Source organism: Notamacropus eugenii, chromosome 2 (assembly GCF_028372415.1).
Source record: "Notamacropus eugenii isolate mMacEug1 chromosome 2, mMacEug1.pri_v2, whole genome shotgun sequence".
Taxonomy (NCBI): Eukaryota; Metazoa; Chordata; class Mammalia; order Diprotodontia; family Macropodidae; genus Notamacropus; species Notamacropus eugenii.
In genome coordinates this window covers 68,234,888-68,250,826 of record NC_092873.1, presented here as the reverse complement: position 1 = coordinate 68,250,826, position 15,939 = coordinate 68,234,888, and the positions used below count along the sequence as shown (strand labels likewise).

At 52.3% G+C, this 15,939-nt stretch overlaps 1 protein-coding gene across 6 annotated transcripts in view; it reads left to right on the top strand.

Moving 5' to 3' along the window:
* DIP2A (disco interacting protein 2 homolog A) overlaps nucleotides 1-15,939 on the top strand; it is a 111,630-nt gene that overhangs the window by 89,300 nt on the left and 6,391 nt on the right. For 3 of the 6 annotated variants that reach the window (XM_072640777.1, XM_072640775.1, XM_072640776.1), the window contains 12 exons: nucleotides 1,005-1,206; nucleotides 2,512-2,621; nucleotides 2,708-2,788; nucleotides 5,314-5,437; nucleotides 7,493-7,614; nucleotides 7,802-7,913; nucleotides 8,863-8,972; nucleotides 9,450-9,580; nucleotides 9,693-9,861; nucleotides 11,920-12,090; nucleotides 13,875-13,936; nucleotides 15,687-15,744. In XM_072640777.1, the coding sequence (XP_072496878.1) occupies nucleotides 1,005-1,206; nucleotides 2,512-2,621; nucleotides 2,708-2,788; nucleotides 5,314-5,437; nucleotides 7,493-7,614; nucleotides 7,802-7,913; nucleotides 8,863-8,972; nucleotides 9,450-9,580; nucleotides 9,693-9,861; nucleotides 11,920-12,090; nucleotides 13,875-13,936; nucleotides 15,687-15,744 (1,452 nt within the window). Of the gene's footprint in view, nucleotides 1-1,004; nucleotides 1,207-2,511; nucleotides 2,622-2,707; nucleotides 2,789-5,313; nucleotides 5,438-7,492; nucleotides 7,615-7,801; nucleotides 7,914-8,862; nucleotides 8,973-9,449; nucleotides 9,581-9,692; nucleotides 9,862-11,919; nucleotides 12,091-13,874; nucleotides 13,937-15,686; nucleotides 15,745-15,939 lie in introns of those variants that run through there. The other 3 variants (XM_072640774.1, XR_011974025.1, XR_011974024.1) reach the window with 3 other exon arrangements.

Here is a 15,939-nt window from a genome sequence, read left to right as displayed (position 1 = left end):
ACATGACAAGCACCAGTGAGGGACACAGCGTGTTCAGGGATGAGCTCAAGCTTGATTTGAGAGAAATAGGAAGGCATGAAAGAGGTGGGGGTTGGGGGGAGATCCAGGAGGATCGCCTGGAGGAGACATCATCAAAAATGAGCCTCGAAGGATGCTGGAGGTGGGAGGGAAGATACAGCTGGCATGGAGCTCAGCCAAGGTTAAAGCCAAAGTGTCTGGAGAGAGAAGGTCATTTCCTAGTTTTTCCCTTTTTCCAGAGAGGTTAGACTTTAAATGTCACTTTTTCCTCGTCATGATTGGGTCAAGTGCCAGGGAGGGATTTTTGAAACAAGCATTGTACCTATGAGCTTCTTGCTTTATTGAAACAAGGAGGTGGTCAGAAGCCACAAGGGCATTGTGAACCCCAGATCAGAAGGTGGAGAGACGTCACCCCCTTTTCCAGCACAAACTTGTTGGGCTACAGGCAAATTGCGAAGCCCTGATGTATGTCAAGACTGGAGGAGAAATCCACAGGCCCAGTCCTGGATAGGGAGTCTCCCCCTTCTGGAAGGGCATGACTCAAAGCAAGATTTAAAGTTAGGTTTTTAACAGATCAAAGGAAGAGGAAGAGGGGAGGCTACCCTGGTGTCTCACTATGTGAAATTGATGGAGCAAAAGCCACTTCTTTTAATCCATATGTAAGCAACATCATTAATGCTTTACAAGGGTCAAGACCATGCGTATATGTATGCATACGTGTGGTAGCAAATCCTCCCCAAGTTCCTACTCAGAAGAGGGATCATATTCAAAAATGGGAGAAACCCGGGACTGTGGGTTGGAAGGAGAGGCTGGCCTGGCCCATGCCCACTGGACTCTAGTGACATTACTGAGCAAACCCCCTGGCCAGTAGCAGTGCGCTGCTGTACCTAGGAGAACTGGTCCTTTCTAGCGGCTTATAGGGTCTTCTCTTCCTAAGACATGCGTCTGTGGATGCTCCAATCTGTCCCTGTGTTCTTTCCTTTAAGGCAATAGACAGTATCCATCAGGTTGGCGTGTACTGTCTCGCCCTGGTCCCCGCCAACACTTTGCCCAAAGCTCCTCTCGGGGGAATCCACATCTCTGAAACCAAGCAACGCTTTCTTGAGGGTGCGCTGCACCCCTGCAATGTCCTAATGTGCCCTCACACATGTGTCACCAACCTTCCCAAACCTCGCCAGAAACAGCCAGGTCAGTGGCCCAGGGTGAGCAAGGATGCTGTCACAGGGGCTTACTTCTGGGAGCAGTCCTTGGGGTACGGGATCCTGGCTATGTGGCTTAGGAGAAGGGGTGGGCAAACCTGATTTTCCATCAGGTGTGGCCCCACTCACTGGTGATTTGGGGCCTAGAGGTGGGGGAGAGTTGGCAAAGAGGCTTCTTCTCTGATATGAAAGGGGGGCTCTGGTGGGCAACCCTTCCCACTCTCCTTCTGGGAGCTGCCATCTATCTTTCTGAGAATCTCACTAGAAGGTCTAGAAGTCAAGCATGACAATGTGAACCAACCATGCAAATAAAATTGTAAAAGCCGAGTGCCCTTGCACTTTCCCTCAGCCATGTCCACGGTGTTTCTCAGCAGTGATAGGAGGCTTGGTGGAAGCCACACCACTTCAGTCCTTGGACGGATGGGTGGGATAGTAAGAGGGTTGACGGGCCACCTTGCCATGGGTTCGGGGCCATTCTGCCACAGATTGCCCTGGGATTTTAGGCACCCAAACCAAAGTCTTACTTTTTAAAAATTTTTTCAGTTAAAAAATACCTGTTTTCTCTTCCTCACCGCCCTCCTGAGGGGAAAAAGAAAAACACAAACCATATAATACACATGGTCCTACCAAATAAATACCCACATTGGTCATGTGCCCAGAGTGTCTGCCCTTGAGGTCATCGGCTCTCTGTCTTGTTGGTATAGCATTGATCCAAGGTTTTAAGTCCTCTATTGCTACTGTATGACAGACTCTCCTGGGTCTGCTCAGCTCCTCTGAGGCTGCCCAGGTTTCATCCCTATAGCCCAGTGATTTTCTCTACCTTCTCTTGCTGCCATTTGTCTGGCCAGCAGAAAGAGCTGCTGCCACTGCTTCTGCACCTATGGTCCCTCCTTGTCTTTTTGGATATCTCTGAGGGAGTGTGAATGGAGGTAGAGGCCAGAGACATTCTGAGCCTCGATCCAGCAGTGAGCTTTTGACTGAATGACTAAACAGCCGCCGCCTTGTGATGCCTTTTGGGGACCCCAGATTCAGACAAAGCATTTCTCGTTCCTGTGGCTCACATCATATCCCTCCATCCACAGGGGCAGTATGGCCTGGGCACCTTCCCTGCCTGTCCAGACAAGCCCTCCCTCGGCCATGGTGGGGCTGGGTCACCCTCTCCCAGTGACCATCTTGCTTGGGGTCAGCCTCAGGCCAGGGCTCCCAGCTGACACCTTCACACTTCTCTCACAGGCCACTCCTCCCGTTTGAAGGAGATTCTCTTGGGGTCTTCATCTTTCTTTCTAAATTGCAGAAGTCGGGCCTGCCTCTATGATCATTGGGAACCTCGTTGCTGGGAAGAGAATAGCACAGGCCTCAGGGAGAGACATCACACAGCTGGAGGACAACGACCAGGCAAGAAAGGTGGCCTTGCCCAGCCCTTTAGTGCAGCCGTGGGCTCAGCCCTGCAGCATCCAGGCACCCCTGACCTCTCTTTCTCTCCTCATCAGTTTCTGTACCTGGCGGATGTGTTGCAGTGGCGGGCCCAAACCACCCCAGACCACCCTCTGTTCCTGCTACTGAATGCCAAGGTGAGTGGACCAGAGGTGTGGCCACCATGGGAAGTGTCCGTGTCTCATTCCTAGGGGCCACATCCTAACTGCTGGGTAGTGAATGAAGGAATGAGCCCCCACAGGTCTCTTAGGGTTCATGGTTGGTCAGTGGGAGCCCTCTTGTCATGGCTAGGGTCACCCCAGCTCTCTCACGCCTTGTACTTAAGGAGCTGGCTGATTGAGAGGCAAGTACTTCTGTCACTCAGAGCCTCCTCATTGATAAAGCACCCAACAGGTGTGAGAATTCAGCTCAGCCAGAAGACACTACCACACATCTTAGCCTTGGGCTCAACATATTCTGGAGAAGATGCTGGAGGGTGAAGGGCCAGACAAGTAGCATAACCCTACTGAAATGAAGATGGGAACCTTGGCCACCATTGGTAGAGAGGTCAAAGCCAGGATCCTGGGGGACCTGATACCTGATGGATAGGAGAGCAACCTGGACTGGGCATGGAACTAGCACCTAGCCTGGCATAGGTGACCCTAAAGGAATGGAGATGAGCCAGGCCATAGTGGAGAGTGGCTCTCACTCGCGGAGGTCCTGCAGTCCCAGGCAAAAGCCTTTAGATTTGATGAGAGGAAATAGAAAGCAAAGTGAGGTGGGGTCCAGGGAGTGTGTTAGGAACGTTGTTCGGAGCATGCTGAGCAAGAAAAAATGTTCAGGAACTGGACTGTGGACGAGGCATGGAAAGAGGAACATGAAGACCGTTTTAGCAGTCTTTGCCTGAATAGGAGCTGGATCAACAGAAACTTTGCCGGGCCTGTAGGTGGTGCCCATAGGCAATAGGGACTAGGCTGCCTGGCACACTGGGTCCTTGGGAGATGAGCCCCGAAGACTGCCACCACCTCCTGAGAGTGGAGAACAGAGATGCCCACAGAAGGACAGAAACCTGCCTTCAGCCCCACCACACCCTTGCACCCTCTTGCCATGTGTCACTGGAACACGTTAAGGTAGACTGTTTTTCAGGGAGTAAGGGCAGTGTATTCATGTACACACCATGAAAAGACCCATGAGCCCCTAGCTCTCTTGTTAGGGGACCTAACTCTGCCACTTGGGGCTACACAGATCTGGCCTCAGCCTTCTTCCACATGGTAGACCTTGAGATTCTGCAAGGGAGTGTCTTCTGCTAGCAGCTGGAAGTCTTTCCCCATCCTGATGGCCCCCTTCTGGACACTCACCAGCCTTTTGGCATCTTTCTTTCCTCAGCTGTGGCTCCCAGGCCTGAGCACCATCCATCAACCAGCACATAGAGCAGCAGGCCTTTATCTCACTTGGCCACCATATTGCACTGTTGGCTCAGGCTGAGCTGGCAGCCCAACAGAGCCACCAGATGCTGCCTAGTCCCACTGTCCCATCTCGCCCGTGTGAGAACCACATAACAGCCTTCATAGGGCTCTCCATCCACACTTTGGCCTCCAGCATGTCAGGAATAATTCCCAACCTTGTTTTACCCAGATACCAGAGGAGCTGCAGGCTCTTGGTCACTCTCTGGCTCCTTCTCAACTTCTGGGCACCTAGAGCTGTTCTTCTTGGGTGTCCTGGGCCATCAGTCCATCCTTGTGCCTTCATTTTGTATCCATGTGGGTCACTTCACACAACTTCCTCTCTGTCTTTTCTTGGGAAATGTTTCTTTTGTCTTCAGAATTTCATTCTTAAGCCTCCTACTGCACTCCTGGAGGTCCCTTCCTAGGGAGTGTTGGACCCTCCCTACCCTTCCTCTGAACCCTTTGAAATCTGGGGTGATCTCATTACCTCACCTGGAGGCTCCCACTGTTTTCTCCCCTGTCCCCAGAGCACCCCCCCCCCTTTGGTGATAAGAAAGGATGGAACTGTTACTAATTAAGCCAGCTTGGAGATATCAGACCCCCCCACTCGTGGCCCAGTGTGGCTAAACTGACTTGTTGGTGGACCTCCCATCCCATGCCTGGGAGACCCCCATACATGGGCCTGATTGGCAGGTTTAGTAGCATCTTCCTGGATTTTCAGCCCCTGTAGCTTGGGTGCATGTTGACCATAGTGGAATGCTATTTCAGTCTCCTTAGGGAGATTTCTTCCCACTTGGCCTCCTGTATGTTTGGGTGTTGGCCTTCAGCCATGGGGTTCTGCTGGGATGAATATTGGTGCACTGGTCTCATGCTGTCAGACAGTAACAGCCCAGTGTTTGTCCACTTTGATGGCACCTGTTCCTTTGCCCACTTTCAATCCCTTTGGGGGAATGACTTTTTCTTAGTTGATTTACCTCAGTGTGAGATTGACCTGCGACCTTCCTGAGCTGCCAGGAACATCAGCTCTTCTGGAAATCTCTTCAGTTCGAATTTCATGACCCAAGGTGGCTGCTTGGGGGCAGCCTGTCCTTGTGTTATTCACCCTAGAAAGTTTTGGCAGTTGGAGTTTGCTGGTGCTTAAGAGAAAATGTGAAGCCAAGGTCTATCTTTATCTGTGTTTCTTTTTAAACTAAAGAGGCAGGCTGCCACCGTGCCTTCATTTTGTTGTTCCCCTCCAGGGCACTGTTACCAGCACTGCCACCTGTGTCCAGCTGCATAAGAAGGCTGAAAGAGTAGCTGCTGCCCTGAGCGAGAGGGGCCGACTGAATGTTGGCGACCACGTGGCTTTGGTTTACCCCCCAGGTAGGCAGCTGGAGGATGCTCAGGATGCTGGCCTGTCTGCAGTGGGCTCTGAGAGGAGGTGGGAGTCATGGTGGTGCTAGAGCATTGACTGGTCCGTGCCTACTGCTTCCTTTCTCTCCCTCAGGGGGATTTGTTTCTTCAACCAGGCATTGAATCCTCTGTCCTTTTCCTTGGGGAGAAGGAGAGCAGGATTGGGTATTGAGTGGACTTCCAGGAAAGCAGAGAGAAAGCTTTTTCCCTGCTTTGCCTCCTCCAGTGGCAATGAATTTCATTTGCATGAGAAACATTTTATTTTAAATCTACTTAAAAAGATGGAAGAAAATAGAATAACATTTCTCTCTTAGGGTAGAAACAAACAAATAGAAGGAATGACTAGGGACAGTCAATATGCTCATTTTTAGGTGCATCTGTTTTTTAGTTTTATGAAATTAAAAAAAAAGATTGGTGGAAAATTTGGGACATAAACTAAAGGGGAAAACAATGCAAAATATATGAGAAAATGTTAAAACAGGCCCCATCTAGTCTCTGATGGATGAATGGTTCAAGAAACACAGCTTCAGTTTGACAAGGATATTGGATACATCCTTTGTGCCAGACACTATGCTGGACTCTAGGATTATAGAAGCAGAAGCTAAACCCTCAGGGTGCTTACACTCTGCTAGTGAGTCAGAGCAGACAGGTGTGTACGTAAGGACAAAGTAACATCAGAAAGGAAAGTGGAGAACTCTAGTGTCTGATGGGCCTGGTGGCCCAAGAGGGATCAGGACACACTTGCCTAGGAGGGCGGGATTGGAAGGAAGCTGGCAGCTCTGCAGGTGGAGCCTAGGACACTGAGCTTTCTAGAGGTGCAGGCCTGCCCAGGTCAGGGCGAGTGGGGGTGGGTAGCTTGATGAGTAAGGATGTGAAGAGAGGGGATGTGAAATGAGAAGAGGGCAAGAGGGGACTGGATTGTGGGGGCCTTTAAACGTGGCCATTGAGTGAACCCTCAAGGAAATGCCCCATGTCTCCAGTCGTTCAGGAGCGCCTGTTTGGCCAGTCAGGGCTGCCGGTTCCCATCTACCTGATGCATGGAAATCCCCAAGAGCACAAAACTCAGTGTGGTTGATGGAGTCCAGAAGAAGCGAGCTGGAAAGTAGCCCCATAATCGAGGGCTTGGGCCCTCTGATTCATTGGTTGGGAATGTGCCCTAGATTTGAGTCACATTAAAAATGAAATTCTAGCTATTCAAAGAGCTTCATGTTCATGCTCTTTGTAGTAAGCTAAATTACAACCGGAATGAGATGGCCTGCCTTGGAATGGCACAGACCTCTCATCGGAGGACCCTGGAGAATGGCCATTCTCACTGTGGGGGAGGGAGAGGATCCTGGGGCAGCCATGTGGCCTGTATGGCCAAACACTAGTGTGGAGCACGTGGAACAGCATGCCCCTTTGCTGTCTGGGAAGGAGGGATGGAGAGAACCTAATGTGTATCAGAGTTGGTTCTATAGACATTAATAGGCATAAAATAATTTCCCTTTTAAAGTGACCCCTGGGATAGATCTGGTCCCTCTGCAGACTGGCCAGACTTGGCAGTTCCCTCCCTCCTCAGCTCCCTGGGCCACCATCTTGATAAATGGCTGTTAGGAGGAGCCAAGGGGCTGGCTGGCACAGCCACCATGTGGCACGAGCTGAGAGAGGGGCAGAGTCCTTTGGCTGAAGGGCGTCCCTGTGTTTCCTGTGGGCCACCAAACACCAAAGAGGCTGCTGGCCTCCTCAAACTCAGCTGTGAATTCATTCCTGTACGCATCGATGGAAAGACTCTCACAGTTGGGGATGAGTAGGGGGTCTTTCCCTTGCCAAGCACAGTAGGATTTGACTTGTATTTCTTGGGCACAGTTGCCCATCCCTAGACACACCCCTAGTCATAACCAAAGGAGTGTGAGTCTTGGAGCCCCATCTATTTCTCTGATTGTGTCATGGTTGATGGTGTGTAAATGGTTAATTTAATCTGGCAGTGTGGGGAGTCTGAGCCATCTCTTCAAGGCGCTCTCCCTCTTAGGCATGGTTTGTTCCCAGGTGTGGACCTTATTGCCACCTTCTATGGCTGTCTGTACGCTGGTTGCGTTCCCATCACAGTGCGCCCCCCTCATCCCCAGAATCTCGCCACTACTCTACCCACTGTCAAGATGATTGTCGAAGTAAGTTTTTAAAAGCTCTGGTGTTTCAGGCAGGTGGAAAGTAGTCCTGTGGTCCTTCGTGTCCCTCTGTCACATGACCCAGCTGGGAGGGTCCAAGGGAGAGAGCAGGCTTTCCTCTGCTCTGGGTGGGTGGTGGGAGCCAAGGGGGAGATCCTCTCCTGGATCTGGAACAGTCTCCCCTGCTCAGGTCAGCAAATCTACGTGCATTCTGACAACCCAAGCAATAATGAAGCTGCTTAAGTCCAAGGAAGCGGGCGCTGCTGTGGACATCAAGACATGGCCAACCATCTTAGATACAGGTGCTGACGTGTGAGAGGAGAACAACTGGGGGGAGGGAGGGGAAGGGGGCAAGAACACTGCCATGCTGGGTCTGCCTGCCTGGCCCACAGGGAGCACGTAGGGAGGCCCATGGCCATCTGGCCTCCTGGGAGTGGGTGTGTGGTCAGCACGTGGTCAGCAAATGCCTTTTGGTGAACCTGATGCTGCCAGGTCGAGCAGCCTCCAAGTGGAGCCCTCTTGGGGGACTCTGTGAGCCTCTTCACCCAAGAACTATCCTTGGTAGATCCAAGGAAACCAGCCCAGGGAGGAACCTTGCCAATGAACTCTGAGCTCTTGTACAGAAGGAGTGGGGGCAGTGGATTATGAGTGACAGGATCTGCCATGGCTTCAGTGGGACCTATGCCATGTAACACTGTATCACCCTGGTCAGGGGCCATCCCAACCTGTAGGATGCGTGAGTGGTACCATTGATTTGCAAGATGCCAGCTGCGGGCACAGCAGTGGCCCTTCCCTTCAGTGTCCTCACTGTCCCCTCTCAATCATCCATCAAGGCTAGGCCATGAGACTACCACCATAGTGGTCTGGTTGAGGTCCCCATTGGTTTAATGAGCCAGAGCTGGCAAGTCTCCTGCTAGACTGATCTTACCCACTGGAAATCAATCACTCAGCACGGGCATAAATGCCTCAGCCTCTCCCTTTTGCCCCAGGATTCCCCCTGGCCAGGACCCAAGGGAATTTCTAGACTGAGCAGATACCTTAGCAGCATCCTTCCTTCCTTTCCCTCAAGAACACCTTGTCCTTTGTCCGACTCTGCCCCTTTCCAGCCTGGCTGCCCCAGGTCCTGCTGTGGGGGACCCAGCAAGGAGTCTCAGTGGCAGTAGGACCCATCCACCTGGAGTCTGTCCATGGCTGTGCCCGCACCCTGCCCCTGCTTCACCGCTTATAGGGCCACCTTTTCTCCTGTAACAGATGACCTCCCAAAGAAGAAGATAGCGAGTGTTTTCCGGCCTCCCTCCCCCGACACGCTGGCTTACTTAGACTTCAGTGTTTCCACCACAGGCATATTGGCAGGAGTCAAGGTAAGCATCTCTGGTGCTTCTGCGCCTCACTTCACCCTTTGAAGGTGACCACAGGATGGTGTACTGAGAGGTTGGAAGACCCAAGTGCATGTCTCACCTGCCTGGGAGGCCTTCTGGCCAGGTGACCCTGGGCAGACCCTAGAGGAGCCATGCTCCCAGCAGAGCCGTGGTCGTCGTCTGCCTTGGGGCGGGCATTCCCTGGAGGAACGGACTCACGGATCTGCCCTTTGAACCCAACTGCACCTGCCTGTGTTGTTATTTTTTAAAACTATTTAATAGTGACCCCTCCTGGGGATAGAACAAAATTAAGAAGGAGCCTGATCCTGACTGGCACAAGGCAGCAGCCCCAAATCCTTTTCTCCTTCCCTGGGCATCAGGACTCTTTGGGTGATGCCTTCCCCTTCCAGGCAACCCTGTGCAGGGCAGTGGGGCAGAGAGGTCCCTGTCTGTATATGCACACTTTGTCCCTTCATTTAGATGTCGCACGCAGCCACAAGTGCCTTATGCCGGTCGATCAAACTTCAGTGTGAACTGTACCCATCTCGGCAGATCGCCGTCTGCCTGGACCCCTACTGCGGCCTGGGCTTTGCCCTGTGGTGCTTGTGCAGGTGCGCGGCCCCCACCCCCAGGCTTCCCACCACCAAGGACTGAGCAGGGAGGGAGGGCAGGGTGGGGTTTGGCTCTCAACTGACTGGCGGCTCCCTTCATTATTTTCTCCAGTGTCTATTCAGGACACCAGTCCCTGCTGGTCCCTCCACTTGAACTTGAAAACAATGTGTCCTTGTGGCTGTCAGCCGTGAGCCAGTACCGAGTCCGCGTCACCTTCTGCTCTTACTCTGTCATGGAGATGTGCACCAAAGGACTGGGGACACAAACGGATCTCCTCAGGGTGAGTGACCCTGGTCCCTCGGGGACTCCGAGGCCAGGAGGGTGTACCTCTGGGCAAACGTGAGCCGGGCCAAAGGGACAGGCTGCGGCCTTTTGGGGCTTGGGCCCTTTTCTCCCTCTGTCTACTATTGGCTAAAATGGCAGCAGAAGCAGCTTTCCATGCTTGTCACCCCAGCAGACCCAAGAGCCCTTCCCTTCCATCCACCCCAGGGGGTTCCTCTGAGTCCTATCTTGCCTCCCATGAATGGTTGCTAGAGCTGAAGGTCAGCCCTGGAGCGAGATTCACCAGTTCTTGAGGTCTGTGCCCTGCCTTAGCTCTCACAAGAAGATGAGAAAAGGGTACCTTTGTTCCCTCATCTGACATCCAAACTGCCCAGGATCTCCCTTGCTCGGGCACTTCCTGCAGCTGCCATGGCCTCCGTTTGCCCCCCATGTACCCGGCTTATCTGCATCACTGGTCGGTGGGGGGACCTTGCTCTGCCATCATGCCTTCCCAGGTGAGGGCACGGCATGGTCTCGGCTGCTCCCTGTCATTGCCCTCTGCTGTGGGGGCTTTGTGTCATGTCAGTGATGAGGAAGCATCGTCATGCAGTTGGTCAGTGGACAAGCATCATCAGACCCCCTGTCACTTGTCCTCAGTTTCCACTGAAGAAGGAATGCAGCCCCAGAGTCAGTCAGCATACACCAATGACGTGCCTTCTAAGTGCTGGGGAACACAGAAAGGTATCAGCCAGCCGCCAGCTCCCCAAGGCGCGTGCCTGGCAGATTCAGAAGGGCTTGAGGACATGGCACATCTCCCCAGCAAACACCAATGAACTTTAGCTGGTTACCTTGAATCTAGCACTTACACTAAGAAGTGTGCCAGAGGCAGGCTGGACAAGAAACTGTGTCAGCAAGCCTTGGTGGTCCTGGGCATGGGCCATGGCTACTCTGGCTTCCAGAAGACTCAGCATCCTGTGTGCTTCAGTGACCCAGAAGAGCCACATCCCAGCCCCAGAATGGGCACCTCAGACATTGTCAAGCTGGAGCACGTGCTGCCATATTAAGAAAGCTGGGCCCCAGGTCCCAGGAAGGCTGTTGGCAGGAATGGGGGTGCTTGGCTCAGAGGAGAGGAGACACATTGGGAATGGGACCTGAGAACTGGGGTCAAGGTTTAGAAGGACTCTCACATCAAGACTGAATCCCACATTTACCTAACTTAGGCAAGACTCTGACAGAGTCAGGCAAAGGGACAGCTGTTTTCCAGCATGACTTCTGACCTCAAATGAGGTGTTAAGCAAGGAAGTAAATAAAGGTTCCTTTGAGGTGGTGATCAGTTTCATGGAAGGTCTAAATAAAAGAAAGATTTCCTATTCTGGACAAGAACTACAAGTGAGGAATAAATTGGGCCTGAAATTCAGCTGGAAAAGAGTGGAAGGGGATTGCAGTGTGCTGAGCCTACAGATTCAAGCCTCCCTCTTCTGCTCTGGGCAGCTGCCAGTCCGAGGGGTGTGGAGGGCTGAATGGCCATTAAGGAAGTGGCCCCAGGTGTTCTCTCACCCTCCCTTGGCCCAGCATAGCAGGTAGACAGACTGTCTAGTAGGGAGAAGGGAAGACACAAATGGGTCAAGAGGACCTTGGTACCCCCAGTGGCCAAAGAACCAAGAGAATGTGACCTGCCTCAGAGCCGATGATCCCCAGCTCCATAGACCCACTGGTCATTGCAAGCACTGTGGGATTATGGACTTTTCCACCCAAGTTGATGAGTTCCATTTCCGAGTTTTGTTATGAGCAGTGACAAGCTATTTCTATCAGAGAAAATGTCTTTTGTGGCTTCTCTCACTTAATTTTGCTGATGTTCTGGATTGAAGTGCGTGGTTAGGGGCTGGTGGTCATGTTTTCAGGACTGCTGAGACGTTGTCCCTGCCCTCAAGGGACCATGGACATGTTTGAGTCAAGCTGCCAGGTCCCCAGTGGGGAATAGCCCCACAGGGCTCTCTCCTTGGGCCAGGCCCTAAAGCCTAATCCGTGGCTGTGGTAGAGGTTTCCTCACCCTACCCACTTCTCCATTCCCAAACAGGCAAAAAGCGTGAACCTGTCCTGTGTGCGCACATGTATGGTGGTTGCGGAAGAGAGACCACGGATCGCGTTAACACAGTCCTTCTCCAAGCTCTTCAAAGACCTGGGTCTCTCTGCCCGGGCCGTGAGCACCACGTTTGGATGCAGAGTGAATGTAGCCATTTGCTTACAGGTGAGACATGCTCCTGCCCTGGGCCAGAAACACTTCCTTGGGGATTTTCAAACTCAGGCGGGCACTGGGGTCCCAGGTGAATGGCCCTGACTGAAAGTCTGAAGCCTCTCCCTGGTTCAGATACCCCCCAGCCATGTGGTTTGGGAAAAGATCCCTGGCCTCTCCAGGCCCAGGCGTTTCTGTAAAATGGGAGGATGGCATTGGGGTGAGTGTCCCTTCTGCCATGAGCATTCCATGATTCCTTTGTTACTGTGGGAAATGAAATGTTGGTATGTCAGAATGATTCCTGGACAGAGAGTAAACCCTCTTCTCATCAAAGTCTTCCAAGGCCTTGTCTTCATTCCATTTCCTCAGTTTCTCCTCTTCCTGCCTTCCTGCTCTTAAGTACTCTGTGAACCTGAGTTATGAACCCAGTTGTTTGGACAGTGTTTACGTCAGCAGCTTGCCAAGACTCCTTGAAATGGGGTCAGCAGAAACTGTGTCTAATGCCCCTTTTCTGTTGACTTAGTGGGATTCTGTATGTAAGCCTATGACAAAGCCAGGTCTGCCCAGAGCTCTCAGCTCAGGCTTGTGAGTGAAAGACGTGCGCACTTTTCAAACAGCAGACGAGTAGAGAAAGTGGATGGTCACTGCTGGAGGTTGGGCAGGGGACACGGTGCTGCTGGGGGAAGTCTTTCCAAGTCAGCATTCCCTTTCCTGTCTCTGCGGGCGGCTACCAATGAGCTGGCCCGCTCTGGCCTTTGTTGTCCCTCGCCTCCTGTTCCTGTCTCGGCTGCCTGTCCTGGGAGCTAACGTGGGCTGCCCTGCGCTTTCAGGGTATTCCTTTCTTTTCTTGATAATGCAATGGTGTGTTTTGTTCTATCTGACTGTGTCTCCTGTTCCTTGTTGCCTTTCTGTCTGTTTCCCTTTTGGCTCTTGCTCCTGTCCCTCTCCCTTTGCTGACCTCTGCTCCTTCTGCCTATGGCCCCTCTGTCAGCCCAACAGGCTGGGAAAGCTGGCTGAGCAGGTATAGTGACGTGTGCATGTGCTACGGTCTTCACCCCATCCTCATGGACCTCCCCCCCCCCCCCACCCCCGCCCCAGCTCAGGCCTTGCCTGCTCAGTCTCAGCCCCGTGATCCCTTCTTTGGCTGTCTGCTCTAATGATGCCTTTCTGCAGCTTCCAAATAGAAGCTGTTGTGTTGGGAGGGGAAGATGTCGATGGGATACAGATTTTTTCAAAATCCTCATGTTATTGTGGGATTCATTGTTGGGAACGAGGGATGGGGGAAGTTGCTAGATGCAACAAGACTTGTGTCCAGCAAAGTAGAGTGGACTTCTGTCATCAGGATGCATTCTTAGCATGTAATCTTGGAGAATAAGTAGAAAAGGAAACTGAGACTTGATTATGCAAGTTCTCTGAGAAAGCCTCTCATTATTAGCCTTTGTGGAATCAGTTTAGAGGATGTAGTAGAGTTTGGAAATTTTATCAGGCCACTTCCCAGGTCTCAGACACTAATCTCTTCATTGCCACCTGGGATATTTTTGCTCTAATTGACCCATCTAGGTAAGGAAGGAACTAGCAGACCTTCCAGAGCCATCCACCTTGAAGCTGCCCAGGGCTGTGCCCTGTGGGCTGGCCTGAAATTTAGAGTAGCCTGAGTGGCATGGTCCCTTTGGCATTCCCAGAAACTTTTTTGGGAGAGCAGTGCACTGTTAGGTGCAGATGATCTTGTTACTGGCTGAATAAAAATATGGATTCTTGGGAGCCTTAATTCCAAAGAGTTGACTCTATTTTCTCACCAGGGCACTGCTGGCCCTGACCCCACCACGGTGTACGTCGACATGCGGGCACTACGCCACGACAGGTAGGTCTGTCCTCCTTCCTCTCCTCTGGGAGCTGGAGTTCTTACCCTTTGGGCCACGTGGGTACAAAGTATATGAGGATGTGATGGGAAAATTTCCTGGATAATGTCTGTCAGGGACATGTTACTGATAATGACCTTTACATATGCTGTGTCTACAAACCGGGAGCTATGTAACCTGGCATGATGGGTGACTTTGGAATGGCACGGAAATGTCTGCAAAGTTTTTACTTCTCCTACATAAACATGGAGAGATGCCCACAGGGCACTGCAGACTGAGTCTACCCATTCCCCCAGGAGGACCCTAAAGCAATGGCCAAAGGGCACATAGCCTCAGGTGTTCTTAGCTTGGAACCCAGGGCTCTCTCCCCTCCCTAGTGGAAGTTTGCACCAGTCCTTTGTGCATCCATGGGCAGTGCCAGGGCCCAGGGATATGTGTTTGTGAGGAGAGTTCTGGGGCAAAGCTTCCCAGGGCTGTGTCTCAGGGAAATTGAGCCCTGCCCTGCCCCTGCCAGGATCTGTGGCAGGGCCAGAGAGCTTGGCCTCCACTTTCATGACACTCTCGTGCTGTCTGCAGTCCCTCAGTCCGATGAGCAGATGCCTCATCTGTGCTCTGTGGGCAATCTAGGGACCCCGGGGATCAGCCTGGACTCTGTCTTCTCATTATGCCCATTCTCTCTCAGTCATGCCATCAGCTCCCACAGCCTGAGCTTTTATGATGTGGGCCCCCTCCTGATCTCAGCCTCATCTCTGTCCTGGGCCCTGTGTCTGTAGCAGATTCTGTATCTGTCGTGCTGACACTCATCCCTCCATGACACTAGTCCCTGCTGGACACCCCCACCCAGCGCCCCCGCCCGGCGCCTGCCCAGCATCCCGCCTCTGGACTTTCAGCTGTATCTGCTGACTACCTGGGAGCCCTCTGCAACTTAGCATCCATTGCCTCTCCTCCTCCCTCCATGTTCAGCCAGATGCAAATTCTTGAAAACTCTGTAATGACTTAACTGTCCCTTCCTCACTCTACCCTCACCCCACGGCCACCCTTTTCCATCCCAGCTAGGCTTCCACTCTGAGAAAAGAAACCTTCTGGGGTCCTCCTCCCAGCTCATGCTTTCTTCCCAGTCATGACACCTGACCTAGCCAATCTCTACCTCCCTCCTTCCCCCTGCCCTCTCAGACTAGAAGCTCCTGGAGTCACAGACTGGCTTTTGCTTTCTATCCCCATGCTTAGCTCAGGGCTTGGCACACAGCAGGTGCTCAATCAATGCTAGTTGACCAACTGACTGACCTGGACTGACCTGCAACAGCTTTCCAGTGTCCAGTGTCCATTCTCTCCCCATCTAACTCACCCCCAGCCCCTCAAGCCACCAGTGGAATGGGATCTGGAGATGTATTTGTGTCCAAAGCTCTTTCCTTCTGCCTCTGCACAGAGGGTCCTTCAGGACACTCAAAGCTAACATGTGGACATTGGGGAAGGAATCCAGTGTTATTTTGGCCTAAACTATTCAGATTCAAAATGAAGAGAAGAGAGGTGCCCAGGCTGAGACTCTCAAGGACAGAGCTGCTGGTGAAAAGCTGGTGCCTCAGTAGCCTTCTGGGCTCCAGTGCGGGCCCCTGCTGATAAATGGGCAGGGCCATGAAAGTCCTTGGATGCAGTGTTTCCATTGGTGACATTGATTTTGGTGACTGCATATTCAAGAATGCTCAGATACATAGCCCAAATATTTGTGAAATTTTTTTCTCATTTTCATTTTAGGGTGCGACTGGTAGAGCGGGGTTCTCCACACAGTTTACCATTGATGGAGTCTGGAAAGGTAATGAAATGGGCAATCCTAGGCCCTGGGCCTATGTTCTTCCTAGGGCAAGCCCTGGGCTGATGTCATGCAGCGCTGGCCTAGGTGCACCCTTCGTCTCTCCTGCTGAATGCCCAGCCGCTCTCATGTTTTGTGGCTGAGCCTGAGAGGCAGATGAGGGAATGAGGGAAAGACCTCAGGGGATGGGCACACCTC